The 18,093-nt window shown below is 40.4% G+C and overlaps 1 protein-coding gene across 1 annotated transcript in view; it reads right to left on the reverse strand. All coding sequences in view use genetic code 11, as the record gives it.

Annotated features, from left to right (window-relative positions):
• Window positions 1-2,067: 2,067 nt before the first annotated feature.
• EGR_01950 (Sedoheptulokinase) overlaps window positions 2,068-18,093 on the reverse strand; it is a gene marked incomplete at both ends in the record, with an annotated part of 21,454 nt that continues 5,428 nt past the window's right edge. Inside the window, 5 exons of the mRNA XM_024491199.1 lie at window positions 2,068-2,247; window positions 3,146-3,418; window positions 8,089-8,172; window positions 10,787-11,079; window positions 15,782-15,972. Coding sequence (XP_024354342.1) covers window positions 2,068-2,247; window positions 3,146-3,418; window positions 8,089-8,172; window positions 10,787-11,079; window positions 15,782-15,972 — 1,021 coding nt within the window. The remainder of the gene's footprint in view (window positions 2,248-3,145; window positions 3,419-8,088; window positions 8,173-10,786; window positions 11,080-15,781; window positions 15,973-18,093) is intronic.

The following is an 18,093-nucleotide window of genomic DNA, read 5'->3' on the forward strand; positions in this document are numbered from 1 at the left end:
TTTGTCTTTAATGAAGTCTTGGAGGCGATGCAACAAGGACTGGGTCTCATGGTATCCCAACAGCTACTTTAAATATCCCAATTTGCACTACTTTATGATTATATGTCTAGGCGGTTAAGGCTCATTGCGACTATGTATTCCAAAATAGCTTCAAAATGTAAATTTAAAATAGAAGGATAAAAGAATATAGGAAAATGAAATGAAATAAAGACGTAGGTCTACGCCCAGTCATGTGAACGCTGAAGGAGTCGAAACATCATGACAGTTGAAGGAATTTTTGACAGTTTTTTATCCTTACGAAAGTGATTACTTCTTTGTCGTCATTTTAACTCACAAAAAAGTGCTGAAATATTTTAAAGTTTATTTAAATAGGGTATTTTATGATAGCTCTTGATTCCAGAACTTGTATCTTTAGGGTGTTTAAAAGGATGAAAAGGTGTGGTAAAAGTGATCCAAGTGTAGTGATTTCTTGGGGTCTTTATTTTTTAGAGCTGGGCCAAGAAAAAGTATAAGGGAATGAGAAGTTTAAAAGTTAAAAATGATTCCATTTTAATGTTTTGAAAATTTTCAAGCTGAGACCTTGTGCATCGGTTCGTTAATCCTGAATCCTCTTCCCTCCGATGATAGGAATCGGCCGGTTTTTCCAGTCTGGAGCATTAGCGACCACTGCCATGAAGAATGGCTCTAGTAAACCAACTTTATAAAAGGCTCTCTTTTCTTCTCGACCGTATTTGTACTACCGGTATTAATTCAGAAAAACGGCGGCCCGACTGTTGAGACTTTGCATGAGTTGTGTAACATCCGCGACCCTTGAAAAGGCAATTACTGTGAATTGCCTCTTGCCTGCAATACTGCCTACCACAACTTTGTTCAATCCCAGAAATGCTTCAAATACGCAATGCTAACTTTCCCATTGAACCGGATGTTTGTAATTTTCTCCGAAGGGCTGATTTATGGCAACTTCAAGACCAACACTACAATTCACATTTCTTGCCTCTCAAACGAGACTTTAACAGTTGCGTTCCCTCCAGCCTTTTGATTTTCCTTATGTAGAGTTAAAAAAGTACTCCAAGACCCGCTTAAATCCGCAGCATTGATAGCATCTAGGAGGAATTTCACACTCTCATACTTGTGAGGTGAATTTCTCCGGTTGATAAATAGTATACTTTAAAAGTATGTCCACTTGGAACCCACTCTTAGGACAAACCATTCAAGAATCCAAATTAAAAGTGGTAAAAATAGCTATTTGTTTATCAGGGTGCCATAATGTTTTACGACTTGACGAGAATACAGATGGAGCCAAAAAGCATGCAAACGTGAAATGGTACCTTTACTATAAAATAGAAGGACTACATAGTGATGTGCCCTTGTAACTCGCCGAAAAAAACCCCCTTAGTGGGCGAGTATTTTGACAGCTCTAGTCATCGAATCTATAGACTGAAGCTAATGCCGTCTGTTACACAAAGAACTGGCCACTTGGATCCGTTTCCAACATTTCTGTGTTGCAATAGTCACGACAGGCATCCCCTTGTTATTTCTGGATAAATAAAGCCCATGCACCCCCTATTTCCTTCCATAGAAATGATTTAAAGCCCTTTTGAAAGTCCTTTAGATAGCAGAATGTAACTTCCAGGGACATCGCATCCTATTATTTCCCATCACAACTCACGAACTACCGCCCCTTCGAATAAACATATCAGTCGCTTATGGTGTTCAGAAGCTTTAGGATTAGTAAAAATATCGTCCCGAAAAATCACCACGGCTTACGGGACTTAACAAGTCAGAGAGTGGAGAGTTATTTAATTCTAAGGTCTTTCCAACACTTTTGACGACCATTAGGTACAAAAAAGTCGGAAATGGGGGGCGTGGTATACATATATACTTTTCGTTACAAAAAAGGAACATTGTTAAGGGCCGGTTTGATTTACAGACCAGCAAAGTTGATCACAACGAGACCAAGTTATAAAAATAGAAGGAAGAAGGTAAAGTTAAAGGTGTACAACCAAGGATAGATGATTATGGATGTGCTTATTTGACTAATGGAGGGAAAGAGGCAAGGGAATCCTTTCAAACAATAGTGGCTGTAAAGAGAGCGGCTCCAACACAGGCCTCAACGACGTTGTCCTCGGACACGCAGGTCACATTGGCAAGAGAATACTCAGATTTGAGTTGATGCAAGAGCAGTGGATTTCGTTTCAAGGCACCACCCATGCAGTAGAGCTGCTTAACGTTTGCCCAGACTAGCAACTAAAAGAAAAGACACAAACATTACCGGAAGTAATGGTTGTTTAAATGTTTGGAGAGAAATTTGGGTTGCTGTCACTGTGGCAGGCAGATGTATGGGTGTGGTCACATGAATGGAGGCAATAACTTTTCAGTCTTCCGGAATTCAGCCTCTCAATACCAGCAAGTCACCCTTTCTGTGTGATTGTAAAGAAGCTACTTCCGGATTCGTCTGCCTTATAACGCCCTTAAGGGTAATTCTTGTGTGTTTCACTGGTTAATCTAACATTCAAGCAAATATTCCGACAAGCAGTGATTTGTATATTAAAACCTCTGCCACAATTAGGTGAAGAATAGCATTTGTTTGATTTCTATAGTCGAGCGGTCCCCCGTGATTCGGTATCCACGACGGTGGTACACAGCCTCGCCCACACAACAACTGCATGCACGTTAATACCATTGGGGGATAACTCGAACAGTTTGCAGTTTTATAATTCGCGCCATTTAGGTCAACAATCCCCAGATTTACTCGTGCTTCATCCAGCTTATTCACAAACTTCCTCCATGTTTAATTAAAAGTTAGTGCAAGCATAAAGGTCGACTGATAGAATCTTTTCTAGCAGAAAATCATGCCTGTACTTTTACAGCTCTTCGCAGCACAAATGCCAAATCGCGAAGTACTAGGGGACATGATTAATGAAGAACTTTGCAGATGGTTAGCATAGTGGTGGGTGAGTGTAATTTTTACGGCTTACGTTCAGTTGAGGGAAGGCATATCCAACTGGTTTAGCCACTAACTGAGTAACGAAAAATCCCCCGGCCTCCGTGGATAAATGGAAATCAAGAAAAGCTACAAAAACAGCATCAAGCACTACCACAAATGATGATACTACTCAATAAAGTCCTGAAAAGCTTTTTTTACCTCGGGAGGAGCCATGCTGACGAGATTGCGTACAACACCACGACAGACGGCAGCATAGATGGCGGGCAGACTGAAAACATCGTCAGGGTGTATGTTGGTCACGCTGGCGCCTGGCTCCACCGGCTCGTAGTCCTTCACCCCAACAGCCTCACAGTAGCGCTCCCCAAATAGACGTGGATCCACATTAATCTCCGACGCTGACATCATGGCCGCTATGGGTGAATCTTTGTGTTCTATTTGGCCACTTGCTGCGTGAGAGAGTTTTTCGTATATCTGTGAATATTGTAACAAATTTAGCGTTTGTCTAACCAAATTCTAATTAATCAAGAGATTTCTAGAGGAGGTCACAGACCCAATTGAAATTATTTATATGCAAAACAGAGACATTCAGGTAAAACTCACGTTTACACTGCCTTTATTTCCTAGTGGTACAAATGTTATTATTATTATTAAGTACAACTTCAAATAATTTGTTTATCTTTTCCGAAACAATTCTGGTGATGTATGTGTAGATGGATTTAAACAGCGTCCCAAAGTCAAGATTTACAGTTTGCGTGTCCACATTTGTGATAATTACCGACCAAACAACGAGCACGAAATTTAAAAAGAAAAAAAAGTAGAATTTATGTTACAATGTGATTCTTAACAAAAATGCCTTCATTATGTGGGAGTGAAGGAAGGCGTTTTGAATGGTGAAAAGGCCAGTGGATCTTGATTGAAGGGCATATTTTTCCCAAACTGCCCATACGCAAGATTTTTCTGAGTAAATAAAGTTATCACCTTCAATTAAGGCAGGCGAGAGGCCGTGAAAGACTTATATGTAGTGGGAAATAAGTCGCCCATCAGTTACTTCACCTGACATTTTACCAAGCACAGTATTTTTCTATGCGAACAAAAAGGTGACCACCGAAGTGGCGGCTTTCAAATTGGCATACAAAATGCTGCCAAGGAAGTTAAACGACTTCAAACCTCATCACAACTATAGGTGATAGTGCTCAAAGTCCGACAACTGTGTTGGCTGAGATAATAAAGGTGGGTGAAGAGCATTGCAGAAAAGCTTGTTAGTTTGCCTGTAGGAACTACTAAATCCACATACTCCATGAACATGGGAAAACTTAATTTGTATATTTATCTACTCGGACGCTTCGGTCTTGACACAATCTCGGCGTCGTAGCATTGCGTTCGCGCCATTCCTGGCATAATTTCTCCAGGCCTTTCTGGCTCACACACATTTAAAAGTGCCTTCGGAGAGAACCCAAGAAAAGCATGATGCTTAAGGTCCAACTGCATAATAAATTATTTTGAGATACAGAGCTTGAAAAAGAAACAGAATAATTGACGATACAGATTGCTTTACTATCAAACTTGACTAGTCTAATCTAGGGAATGCAATCCAACCACCACCTCAAGAAAACATCAGCACCGCATATCGAAATCAGTGGAACTCCTCGCAAAAAACATTCTATTCTACGAATACATGACATTCCACAATGTCTTGTGAAAGCCTTCTCGATGTATAATGGAAGCATAAAACATCTTAGGTTGGCTTAAAAACCCTAGCCCATATTATACTTAAAGCAGAAGCACCAATAACTAATTCTTAGCTGACAAGGAAACTAGTGGAGAAAAAGGTATTTTTTGTGGTGAAGATGGAAACGGGATTCACTAAGTAGAACAACTTACTCCTTTTAATAAAAGCATAATAACTAATTATTACCGGTGTGGTGAATAGGTTATTAGGCTCCATGTCTCCTCAATGAATTACTTAATTAAAGGTAGTCAGGCTCAGCAACAGTAATTAGTAGGGAGGTAGACATTTAATTTCATTTTTCATCGGACACTTTAATCTCAATCCACCTCAGTCGAAGCCGAAGTAATTTGAGCATGGCGGGGTAATCCTAGTGTTGACCCTCCGTCATATTGATGCTCGAACTGACATGAGGCATACAGATATCTTCTTTACTCTCCATGATAAACTCACACTGACAGATCCTATACCTTTCTGAGTGGGCTCTGCGGTCCTGAGGGTGATTGATACCAACCATTTGCATAACATATCAAAAGACACGCGATTGTGGTAGTGCGCCTCCAATCCGGAATTGGAGGAGACGTAAGTATTCCGCTCGTGACATTACCATCAAGGGGAAAAAATGGCATTGTACTTTAACGACTGCACTAGCCTTGGATCTTTGGATTCCTGCAGAGGTTATGCAGGAACCACGTGATTACGGGCGAGTGTACTGCACAACAATATAACCTCTTTGGTGTTAAAAGTATCAGGCGGACAAAAAGTTCATGTGGTCCTTCACCATCGTATGCTATAACCTCCAGGACCTTGTAGCATGCATACCATTACTTATATGCCTGCCGGTATAGTAATCTTTATAGGGCTCTATCCTAGCCTCTCTATCACTTTGAAGTAGCTTAAACGGAATCTCTGCTAAACCCGTAAAGATTATTCAAGTTTGTTTGCTTTGCGAGCCGGGTTTAATTCACTTCCATAGCTGTGGTTGGAGGTGATTATGGTCATAATTGAAAAGAAAAGAATTTGCAGAGGTTTTGGTACCCCGCGGCAGAATTTACCTTACAGCAATGCTTTTAGAGATGGGATGGTAGTAATGAGCCAATCAGCGATGCGATATGTCCATAAAATGGCAAATCATGTGTTCCAATTGGTCGGAAAAATTGTGCAATATCAGCAAAATATGGAATTGCAGCTGTGTTTTACGTGGGTGGAGTCAAACAGTTCGTTTACACCTCCACTAAATGGCTGTCACAGACGTTAACAACCAATGATTTCAAGTATCATGAAGTATCAACTTGTTCTTTGTTTCCTTCAAGTTATGAAAAGCCACCAATTCCAAACTACTTGCTGACTAAATAGCTGACTGTCCGACTGACCGACCGGCTGATAAGTTAACTTGTGAAGAGGAAAGCCTTCTGTATTTCAACGTTAAGGAACTGAATACATTATTGGGTATTCTCAAACAGCACCATATTTTCAAGGTACCATTCACCTCTTATCTTTGTGTATGTGGGGTGCGTTGAAGATGCTATTGTTTCCTAGGTATTGCTCAATTGTTGTGAAAGAAACAAGTGCAACTGAGATCCGCTTGATACGATCTAAGTGGAAACAATTTGATGCACATTATGTGCAAGGGAACTATGTCATCATGATTACCTTCTTTTTCTCCTTCATCAGAAACAGTGAACCACAGTAAATCAGTCAATGGTAAGAAAGTTCTGTCCTCATGACATCAAGGCAACACAGGAAATCATGCCTCATATCGGCGTTAGACTTGCTGGCGAAAAGACCTGCATGTAAAGATGTGAGGAAGGAGAGATAGGAGAAAGATTGGAGGGAGTGAGGACGATGTCGCCTCACCCTCAGCTTCATTCAGTAATCATTGTCTTTTCAAAACACCATTAAACAATCAGATGGTGGATAGGATAAGCAAATGGAAAATAAAAGTGGGATAGAAAGGGAGGTAGGCAGAGGTAGGTAGTCTTTTGGCTTCCAGAGACAATGCGTGGCACAAAACATGAAAATAGGATTTGGGTCTCATTGAAAATAAACCATTCATTGTAATGTTGGGAAGCTTTAAGTGGTGGTTTGAATTGTATATCATGTCTGCCGATGAATCCCGTTATTCTGATATTATACAGGAGGATGGACAAATTTCAAAGCCTATTCCTACACACGCCGGTTCTACTAAGTTAATTTTTTCAGAAATTTCGATAGGCCATATTAAATGTGCAATTTGGCAGCCATTTAAATATAAAAAGCACTGTAAAATGTTGTTAAACTTCAAAAATGCTTCTATAAGATATTCTGGTTAAAAGAGGGCTAAATTTTTAATGGAAGTACGTAATGAAGCAAAATGATGAATCTGATAGCCAATTTTCTTCACAACTTACACCGATTTTGGCATCCCAATTTCAGTTTCTATTTGAAAGGGCAACCTAACCCGATCTGATCCCACGACCTTTTGCGCATGTCAGTGACGAAGTAACCCAAAGGATAGGCTAGAATATCATTTTTGTGATCTCTTTGATGTTTTTCGTTTTTTTTTTCACCGAGTTTTAAAACCACCCAAATACCTTAAAGTCTTAACTTATAGTCTTGTAAGAACAGTGAATTAGATTTTACCTCCTGCCTCCTGTTTGACTACCACCCTGATCCATCTCTGTAGGCAAGGACCATTTACCAAAATCAAAGCTCTCTTCCGTTTACTTAAAGAATGAGGTTTTGTTGATGTATTAGACTGATCAGGTGCCACGAATAATGTCGGCTTGAGCATGAATAAATGGGAAACGTTAACCATGTGTCCTACACCAACTTGACATCTGCCTTATCGAGATCTGCTGCAGGAGAAAATGGACCACTACATCTACCCAAATGTTTTAATGCTGATGGCACCTAATGTTTCTGTTTTCACCCCCAATCTACTTCACTTTAATTATATGCGGCGTCAGGTAAAAAACCCGGGGCGTCACGCTGGTAGCAAATGTTTTTTAAACGTTATAGGTGAAATTAGGCAAATTGAATTATGAATATTTTAGAAAGAAATCGCAAAAACAAATGGGATGTACTTGCGAATTCCAAAGTGTGGTTTTGGGAAGTTCGTTTGCCATGGCTGTGATGATTAATAGGGTCTATGGTCTAGCCACGCTCCGGCAGTTACACAACCTATTCAGACAAACGTCATTAAAAGGGCGATGAAATTGCGATATTTTCCAAACGAATGCAGAAAAATTCAGGACAGTCACGTTCAGGGGCAAAATTTCCGCGTTATTTTAATGACGTATGGCCCTGGGTGTGACGTGTGGTCCCGTGAAGGCACACTCAACTTGGGAAAAAGTGACGGTCGTTTTGGGTCATTTCTTCAAGATGTAACAAAATTCTACGCACAGTTCAGCAGTTCTCCATCAGTGCTACATACATGCGACATCCAGACTTTCCTACCTGAATCCAGCTTCAGCCGTTTGTACCAGATCGCATCCCAAATCGGTTGATCGGATTTCTCCTAATAAGACAGGCCCAGGAGGCTCGTTGCCTGACACCTGTCTTCAGTTTCGAAGCAGCAGCTAAGTTAATTTATTGACAGTTTCATATTAGAAGAAAACACCCTAGCTGTGGCCCTGAGACGAAATTGAATAGCAAAAGTGACACCCATCAAGACTTGTTGGTTATGCTGAGTTGTGTCTGAGATTTGGGTCAAAGCCCTTTGCGTGTGACTTGTGCTGATAATAGAAAATGACATCTGCTGGAGGTCAAACAATTCTTTCTTAAATAAATGTATTGCATTTGATTCTTTGCAGTCCAAGGGAACCTCCTTCACCTCGTTAAGCCAGTCTTCGTGATTATTCAGTCCGAAAACGCCTCTAATTTCTACCTCTACGGAGTGCCACATGTCGCCCAGTCTTTACAAGCGGTTAATGCCCGGTGCAAATAAAACTGTAATTTAGCATCTTGATTAGAAATTAACCTCAGGTAAAAGAGTTTTCAATAACAAAACTCAAAGTTTCCTGTGAGATGCTCCAGATCTCCGAATCATGCAATCCATTATGCATGCACTTTAAAATGCATTGCAAACCTATGCAAAAAAGCAAAGTACTTCATTGAACGATTCAGACAACTAGCTATATATGGCACTGGAATATATTAGGCACAAGTGGAGTATCTACTTACAAAAAAGAGATTATTCGAAATTTATACCTAAAGCTGACAGACTGAATTGCAATTCAGACAAAATCTTGGATATTTTAAATGACTCCTGTTGTTTAAATTAATGGAGAAAGTTTACAGGCATTAATTCAAAACCCGCTGCATGATTTTCTCGTTCTTTTTACCAAAATCAGAGAATGTGATTAACAAAAGAGTTTGAAATGCACCTCAGCAAATTAAAGAGTTGCCTAAGAATCGACGAAATTTAGATCTTTTAATAACCTCCCATTTATGTGAATATGGAGTGATAAAATACACCTTCCTTAATTTATGAAGAGTTTGCCAAACCAGGGAATTTAAACGCATCCAAGGCTTACGACCTATAGGGGTGTGATGTATGGGGTGCGTTAACTAACTGGGAGGGGAACATTTACAAGGCGTGACCATTAAATCCACACATTTTATCACCTTGTGCGGCTAAAATAGGTATGTCTCAAATAGGAACACTCATATCGTCTTTAAATTTCGCGCAATCTCCTGTACTAAAATGGGGAAAAATGACGTCCAAACAATAACAAAAAACCATTTTAGATGCCGATTATTTCAGCGGCTTCGAGCCACCAGTATTGATAATCTCGGAGAATCACTGAAGACCATTGTGCATGGACTCAGGCATTCAAAGGTAACTTTCATGACGATGTTAAATGCAAATCCAGTTGCTTCATGATCCAGCAGGGTGTACAGTCTGGGAATAAATGGCAAAAACTTAGAAGACCATGGTGAGAGGGTTACAGACTAACGTCTCCATGACACTAAGGTCTCGTTGATGCCTTTCATAAAAGATAACATGAATGAGTACCACGCAAGAGGCGTATGCAGTGCCCCTGGATGGTACGTCAATGCAAATCACGGGTGCATTCAGTGATCCCTTGTTGTACTTAAGCAGGGGCTTTGTAACAAAACCTAGCGGTTTAGATTGTTTTCGAATTTAAACTACAATTCCTAAAAAACAGCAGTACTTCTAGAAGTGTTTTTGACTATAGTTCAACCTGTGACATTTTGTTCATCATCCAATGTCAGAAAAAGTGGCACCGCGGCATCTTTATGAGCAAATCCTCCGGTTATACACCATAAAGCAGGGTTTTGCCTAAAATCACGTGCAAATTCACCAACCTCGAGTCTGTTGACAGTAGTTTATGCAAATCACCATAAGGAATAGAGTCAACAAATCAACCGCACATATACGAGTAGGGAAGCAGTAAATATCACACGAGCCTATGGGATATCATCCACCTTCCCAGTTTTATCATGTAGAGTTATGAACCTTGCCATCGGCAACAGTAAACAAATTAAGCGGAACCGAATTAGACTAAAATGAAATAAACCAAATTAAATCCAACCAGATCAGTGTCATTCTACGTTCCGATTCAAATGACCTGAACAAGAGTATTTAGCCACCTTTCCAGGGGCTGAGTTAAGCAAAACATTAGTTGAAATAAATACTGGCTGCAAGAATTGACAATCCCTATCACAAGAATTGCTTTGTGGATCCTTTTCTTACCAAGGGCTTTAAAGTTAGAAATATTCCTAAGACTTAATTTGAAATCTGTTTTAAGACTACGTATTTATAATTAAATTGCAGTACCTTTTAAGAAAATCCATTAAATACTCACAGGCCTTTGTTTCTCCAAAAGTTGCATTGTAGCTACTTAAAATAAAGGATTTGGCTTTATATTTTGTGATTTAAGGCAGCTTGTGCAAGAATCCCATTGTAAAACAGACATGATGTAGACAGTAATTGGTAAGGTTTTGGCCAACAGACACAGTGTTAGTCAATATGCCACAGTTTAAAAAGTCTTATTTTAGCCTTAGTGAGGAGGGCGATATAGTCTTAGCCTTGAAATCCATCAAAATAAAGAATACTAGATTAAATTAAAAGGAAAACTTTGGAGGATGCATGAGTGTAGACTGACCTGTGCCGTCTCGATGGCAGGGCAGCCCAACTGTCGACACCAAACACGCAGCATTTTGATGAATCTCTCGATCACATTGCCACCATTTAGACTCGCGGCTACGACAATTCGCTCATTGGGATGGAAGAATGGCCACACGGAAATTCGCTTGGATTTCAACAGACGCTCGAAGACACCCTCACTGTCTCTGTTACACACATCAGTGGAGGAGGAATGCGAGGAGGTTTGGCCGTTAATTTCCAAACCGGCCGGCAACTTGAAGGCTATCTGGGCTGATGTACTGATATTGCAGGCTAAAAATGAGCAAGGAAAGGGAGACCGCAGTCAGCGCGCGGATTCACCACAAAATAAATTAATTGAGATAAAAAGCAGTCGGAAGTTGGAAGTCAACGGTGAAGAGTGAGATGACCCAGCAACACCTTGTGATCTTTTGCAATGCCTGAGTGCAAAAGTGAAAGCAAATTGAGTACCTTCTAAAATCAACAAAGTGTGACTTAAATTTGAACTTATTCAAATCTCGAAAACTAGAACAATGAACTATTTTGCTCTCGCATCTGTGTGCAACGAAATGGCGTGATCAACTGATAGTCTGGATTTGGAGAACATCCAAATTATTTTATTGATGTCAAGAATGTTATAAATTTCTTTTACGGAGTAGAGAACGTCTGGGCTTAAAGCAGCGCATTTTCTTGGCAAGTATTTTTTTCTGTTAGTGAGTGATAGCCAAATTCAATTCAAGTATATTTCACGACACGTATGTTTCATCAACATTACAGTTGTGTTTATCAGTGCTAGAGGTTTTTTTGTGAAAAAGCGCCTCTTGAATGGCAATAATTGGTTGAAAGAGGTTGAAATGTATGCTCATGTTAATTCTAATTTATTTACATGACATAAAAGCTGAGAATAGAGGAAATTTTCTCCTCCGGTTCGAAATATGACTCCAACTGTTGTGAGACATATATTTATAAGGAAAAGGGGATTTTAGTCAGAAACATTATTTCGTAAAAAAAAAACGTGTCTTGAATGGCACAAATCGGTTCAAAGAAGATGAAGTATATGCTCAGCCTAAGTCTAGTCCACTTACATGGGATAAAAGCTGTGAATAGGGGAAACATTTTCTTCTGGTTTGAAGTATGACTTTAAATGCTATGCTATGCTATACACATTTGGATGGAAAGGCGCCGGATTTTTCGAGAAAAGTTCAGGAAAGGTGTGATACTTTCCTAAACTACCGAAAATGTACGATCTTAAAGGTATACAGTAATAGTGGCGATACCTTTTCCGTATACTTCCAAAAAGGACAGAAATAAACAAATGTTCGATTGTTTCTTTAAACCGTCGATCAAAATATTACCCTTTAAACTCTTTGGAACACACGATCAATTTATAACAAACTCATGTGATGATCTTGAGGACAGGAGGAGCATTAGTACACATAAAGTGCATTGCCATTAAATAGTGTCCTTTTGAGAGAAAGGCAAGGCGAGCACGATGTGCTCCTAAAATACCGGAAATGAGACCCAAATGGAGGCACTTCAGAAAGGGGACCGCCTTCTCGAGCTGTAAACATCTCCAACAATCTATCACTCTTCCACAGCCTACCAAACTTTCGTGTTCGGTAATTCGCTTCAGTCAGTGGCATCGAAAGTAGTACACCATACCTGACTACGCCTAAGTGAAATACAGTCAACGAGACTGCGATACCCGTCTGATATAGATCGGAAATGGAGATTATTATTTCCACCAACAAAGTAACCTGAGCTACAATATGAAAGTGAATGTTTACTTATAGGTGGTGGCCACCCTCAAAATTAGGTTCCCAGATCAGCTTGTTGGTTGTTCAAACCGAGAAATGTGACTCGCTAAAGTTGGCACGACCAAAAATTTTGGGCGACAAAAATAATTATTTAAAATATGTAGCATTTCTTGTCATAATGCAATAAAACAAGTTCATGAGTTATTTTGCTTATGTTTTATTTGCTGAGATGACTATCGCTACGGCCTATAGCACATAGACCTTTCCTAACAAGATACAGATTTAGGAATTTCGTTTCTGCACGTTTTGTATATGGAAGGCAAGAGAGAAACCTAGCTCTTGTCACATCCATTTCTGTCCCACATCTGATTTCCGAGCGTCAGTCTAGCGTGGGACTGTCAACTGCCACTAAGAAGGGGTTGTAATCATTTGGAGAAATAACATCAAGGGGAATGCAGGGTGTATTCGCCCTTCCTTCTGTTCCTTGTCTTTCTTCCTCCTCCCATCTTAAAATGCAAATATTCTAGAGATTAAGTCAAGTGAAAGATATGGAGCATGATGTCATGAGAACGAGACCTTCCTCCCATTGACTGATTGACTAGTTCTGTCTGTGTCAGCTTGTATTGTATCAAGACCTACCCCAAGTCCTAACGAACAACCGCATCTGCAATACACAACACAAACGCACACAGAACCCCAAAGTCAGCAGGTATAGGTGTTTGAGGTGGAAGTGTTGCCCTGAAAAAATGGGAAGAGTTGCGGGTGGACTGCTTGTTTGTTCGTTTCCTCAACGTTGAAAGATAGAAGCCACTTCCCAGAACAAGTTAGCTTATCGGTCGGTCGGTCAGTAAGGAAATAATTCAGAGTCAGTGCCTTTTCATGACTTGGAGAAGATGATGAACATGTTAATAGTTACGAAGCGTGAGGTCATTGGCTGTTAACGCCCTAGACAACCATTTGGTGGGAGTAAAAACGAGCTGTCTCGATTGACCCACGCTAAAGGCAGCTACATTTTCATGACCCACTAATCTCAAATTAGTTGTTCAGTCAACAGGAACTCGATTTAACTTGAATTTGATGCATCATCGAGGGGTTTATCATTAGAATCACATTTTTAGAATCATTTTCGAAGGACACTCGAGTCCACCATTTCAATCCTTCCAAAGGTAATGCGACGAATCGTACGAGACACCTCTGTAAGTTAGTAACGCAGAGGAGTAAAGCAGAGGAGTTCAAAAGCACATCCATCAGGGTCAAGAAATATCCAATGATGTGAGGTCCCAAAATGGGAGAAATTAGTAGCGCGAGAAACGAATAGCGCCACCTCCATCCGAATGGAGCATAACAAGGCTTTTAAAGCATATGAACAATTTACAAGTTGCAGCAGGTCATTGAGGAAAGTCATTTTGAAAATCGCACTGATTTTTTGATCGCCTGAGATCTGACAAACTTGTTTCAAACAACGCAACCCCATTCAATGAGCTCTTCAGGTCAGAGATACAGATCATGCAATAAATTCGTGACCTACGGACCTCCTGCCACAAATCATTAATGATGAATTACATTACTATTTGTGTATTTACGTTATGCGACAGGCATATTTTTTTGTTCAGTGATCAGTTTTGTGGAACAGTGCATTCTGTTTATGTCGGGAAAAGACGTCACAAGTGAAACCGTAGTTAAACACTTATACAGCCTGTAATATTACTTGGAGGTGAAGAAATAGATCTAAACAGCGACAGCGAGAGGAGTGAAGCCAACTCGCACAGAATTGACATTCTGATTGAATTTTTCGTGATCACATATTTGAGCAGGCACGGTAGACCTCACTAGAGGTCACACGAGTGCACCCGTGGTCAGCCTGGATTTACTGGGATACATGTCAGTCACTTTAAACAAACAAATGTATAAGTCCATCCTTTCAAAATGAACCCGAGATTTACTTCATGTATGTTCCAAATTGAAATCTTGCCGAAAGTTGAAGGTAAGGAGAAGAGGAGGAGACATAACTGCCTTCTCCGCACACTTTCCTATAAGAATAATTTACTTATCCACGAAGTGATAAGCCTGTTCGCATACATCATTAATGCACATTTTCGGCTTTCTTTAGCGCAAGGAATTGGAGCCTTCAAAGAAAAGACTAGGGAAAAACGCTATGCCTATTTTTAAATGGAGCCTATTTAGAACCATGGTGTTGAATCCACCTATGTCTGCTTGTACAGAGGGGGTTATGCTTAGTCCGACATGCTCAGTTGCTGGAGGACATTTAAGCGGTGTGAGAGTCTCAAACAACGACAGTTCTTTTGTTAGTCACAATCCTGTCCGTGAAAATTTTCAGTCTAAAACCTCGGCACCCATTTCTGAAAACATTCAGTGAGCCACGGTTTCGTCGTAAGGTTGGACAAGAGAGGAGTCCCCTCCATGGGAAGGGCAAAACAAGGTGGTCAGTTGGCAAGATTTGAAATTTCAAGAAGTTTTCCTGAACTTAGTACCGAGGCAGACATAGTGAAGCGGGTTGTTTTGAAGCGGCTCAATTCAGTGTGTAAGTATAGGTAAGGATAATATCGACAACGGAATTCGGTTTTTACACGTTTAGGCCTATTATCTTTTCATAGAAACCTAGAAGTTCTAGTTTAGCTTGACTGCTCAACGTTCATTTGAAGGAACTGTTCGTATCCATCGGGACGACTGCAAGAATAACGGTTGACATGGATCGTCTCTTCAGATATTACCGGCGTGATCCTTTCAACGTTTTCAACGTTACTTTGTAGCTTTCCAGGCCATTCTTGAAGACAAAAGAAGGCAGAACACTATGGTAGGATAGGTGTTGTCCATGTGTGGATGGCTGGAGGCTACTGGCATGAATTGAAGATATTTCTATCCAGTAGAAGTACAAAGGTGGTGCCTTAAGTGCCCGTGAAACCAAAACGAAGTAATACAACTTCTTGCGAAAATTCGTCATTATCGCGAGAAAGAAAAATAACTGTTCTAAAAATCCATCTCCCTAATTCAAACACATGTCAAATTTATAGAACAGAGAAGGAAATCACATTCCAATCACCTCCAATTCAATTGACCACATTTCACGGCATTCTTTTTGCTGGAAGACCAAGCACACTCTTGTGGGGATTATTTACTACAATGGATGTAGACGACCACACAGAACGTTCATTTATTTGATAAACGCAAAATGATTTAATGAAGCTACAAGTAACGGTTTGAGAAATACATTCACTTACCACCTATACCGTTTAACGTCCTCTGGTGTTCAAGAAAGGGATAGACGGAGCACTGAAGATCCCCCAGTGCCACAAAAACGCTAGCTCCGGCAGGCACACCCTCCCAATCGAAGGCAAGCTTTCCAACCTCCGTTCCGCAGGGCACAATTTCGGGTAGCAGGTGTGTCAGTGTGAAGCCCGAGGCGTTGAGGCTAAAAGTGAGGGAATAAATGGTGTGTTAAATGGGGAAAAGGACTTTTTTGAACAAATTGCACACAAAGGCATGTGACAGGGTGCATTGTGGTCTGTTGTTGACAGTCCGTGTTCCATGGCCATACCAGGTGTGTAGGTGGGAGTAAACACTCAATACCCTCAACGTTATGGATTGATGAAAGAAGGTTGCATGTGACAGCAAATTTATGATCTCCGTCGCTCCAAATAGAGGTCATGAGAGCAAGGCCCACTTCAGTCTATGACTTAATAAGCTTCAGAGTCCATAACAGACTAGCAAATCAGTTTGCTTGTTCCGACTCCCATTCCCTATTCTGACGAGGAATAGCAAAGATGGAGGACTTGTAACAGACTTCAATACGTGCTTCAGTGTTCGTTTCTTGTTGCAAAACCAAATTTCAACCTTCTAAATATCTCTACTTATAACCTTTAAAGAATGTGGACGTAGTCAACATTACCGACTCTACATTAAAATATCGAAAATGTCGGTTTTCCTTGAAGACCAATTCCACGATTCGGCATCACGGATAGTCCATTCTAAAGTCTAATGCCTTTGTCCAGGCCCCAAAGACGCATTTTGGTGGATACGTGCTTGCAGAGATGGAAGGTCTTAGAGTTACACATTTGATTTGTTAAAGCAAAAAATCCAAGAGACTTTTTTTCCCCAGTAAACCATACGTCTAATTCCAAAGCCTCTCAAAAACCGATCCTAAGGAATGTCATCAGTATTTCCGACCTCTCCACTTTATATCCGTCTATCAAAGTTTGTCACTGTTTGTAAGACTTCGGAGCATTAATTTATCGTCGCAGTTGTGTCCAGTGTGGGGATGGAATTATCTTGCTGCATCAACTACTAGTGGAGTGAGGCGTTCAAAGTGGTCGCATTGATGTGGGAAATTAAACCATGACAGGAAAGAAGGAGAAAATGAAATATGAAAAACTAAGTATGGCGTTTGCAGGAGAGCCAAATAGAGGTGGTTGACTTATCGGTACCACACCTCTTGACAGTCAAAACAGTCACAAAAGGAAAGATTTTTTGTCTTATTTTCACCGATCCCGGAAACGAAGGATGCTAAGATTGAGTAAACAAGGGAAAAAAGATGACACCAAGAAGGAAATCTTATGTAAAAAAGAATTATTCATAATTTTTCATTCTAGGTCTTGTAACTTGCAAGGCCTCAGAGCTCATGACAGTTTGGAATTTCGACTCGCATGTCCCTTCTTTCTTTTTCATCTTCAGACACCGAATTTTCTATTGCAACCATCTTTAAAATGATACTTTAGAGTACCGTCTTACAAAAAACTTTAGTGGTAAATAGCTTTGCTACGTGGACGCTGTGAAGGCATCAAGGGTCGGCAAAAGTGTGATGGAATGCGAGAAACACGGTGATGTGGTTGCTAGTATGGAAAGTTCCATTCAGGCGCGTTTAATCTGATAAAAAAGCAGCACGAGAAATGACCTGTCAAATGTGCATGTAGTTTTTGAAATGTGTGAAACTCCACCCCGAAACGGTTGGTTAAACAAAGGGTGAGTAGTGTCGAGGCTTCACTTTGGCAGGATACGATTAAGGGCAAGGAGAGGATGAATGCATAGTACAATAGATTATACCAACTGGTAAGGAAATTTTTGATCAAGCACGGCATGTCTCCGAGGTAAAGTAACCACCATGGTCCAGGTATTTTGATGTCATAACCGGACGCCCACTGCCATTAATCATGTTCTTTCCCCTCCAATCTGAGTCACCCCATTTTCATTACATGTGTCATGTTTTTGACATGGTGGGTCAAGAAAAAATAGGGAAGTCACATGTTAATGTGTTAAACACGCGAGGTGTTTCCGCCTTGGTAGTTCATAAAATCTTCACTAACAAGCTTTCAGCAATTCTGTGTACTGAGAATAAACAGATTTGCAGACTTGTTTGCCTTATTGCATTTTTAAGAGTGACTCCAGGACAGAGGGCAAGCTGCCTATATTCATCCATGGCGTATCCATCCATCCATCCATCCATCCATCCATCCATCCATCCATCCATCCATCCATCCATCCATCCATCCATCCATCCATCCATCATCATCATCATCATCATCATCATCATCATCAT

Source organism: Echinococcus granulosus, assembly GCF_000524195.1.
Source record: "Echinococcus granulosus chromosome Unknown EG_S00008, whole genome shotgun sequence".
NCBI lineage: Eukaryota > Metazoa > Platyhelminthes > Cestoda > Cyclophyllidea > Taeniidae > Echinococcus > Echinococcus granulosus.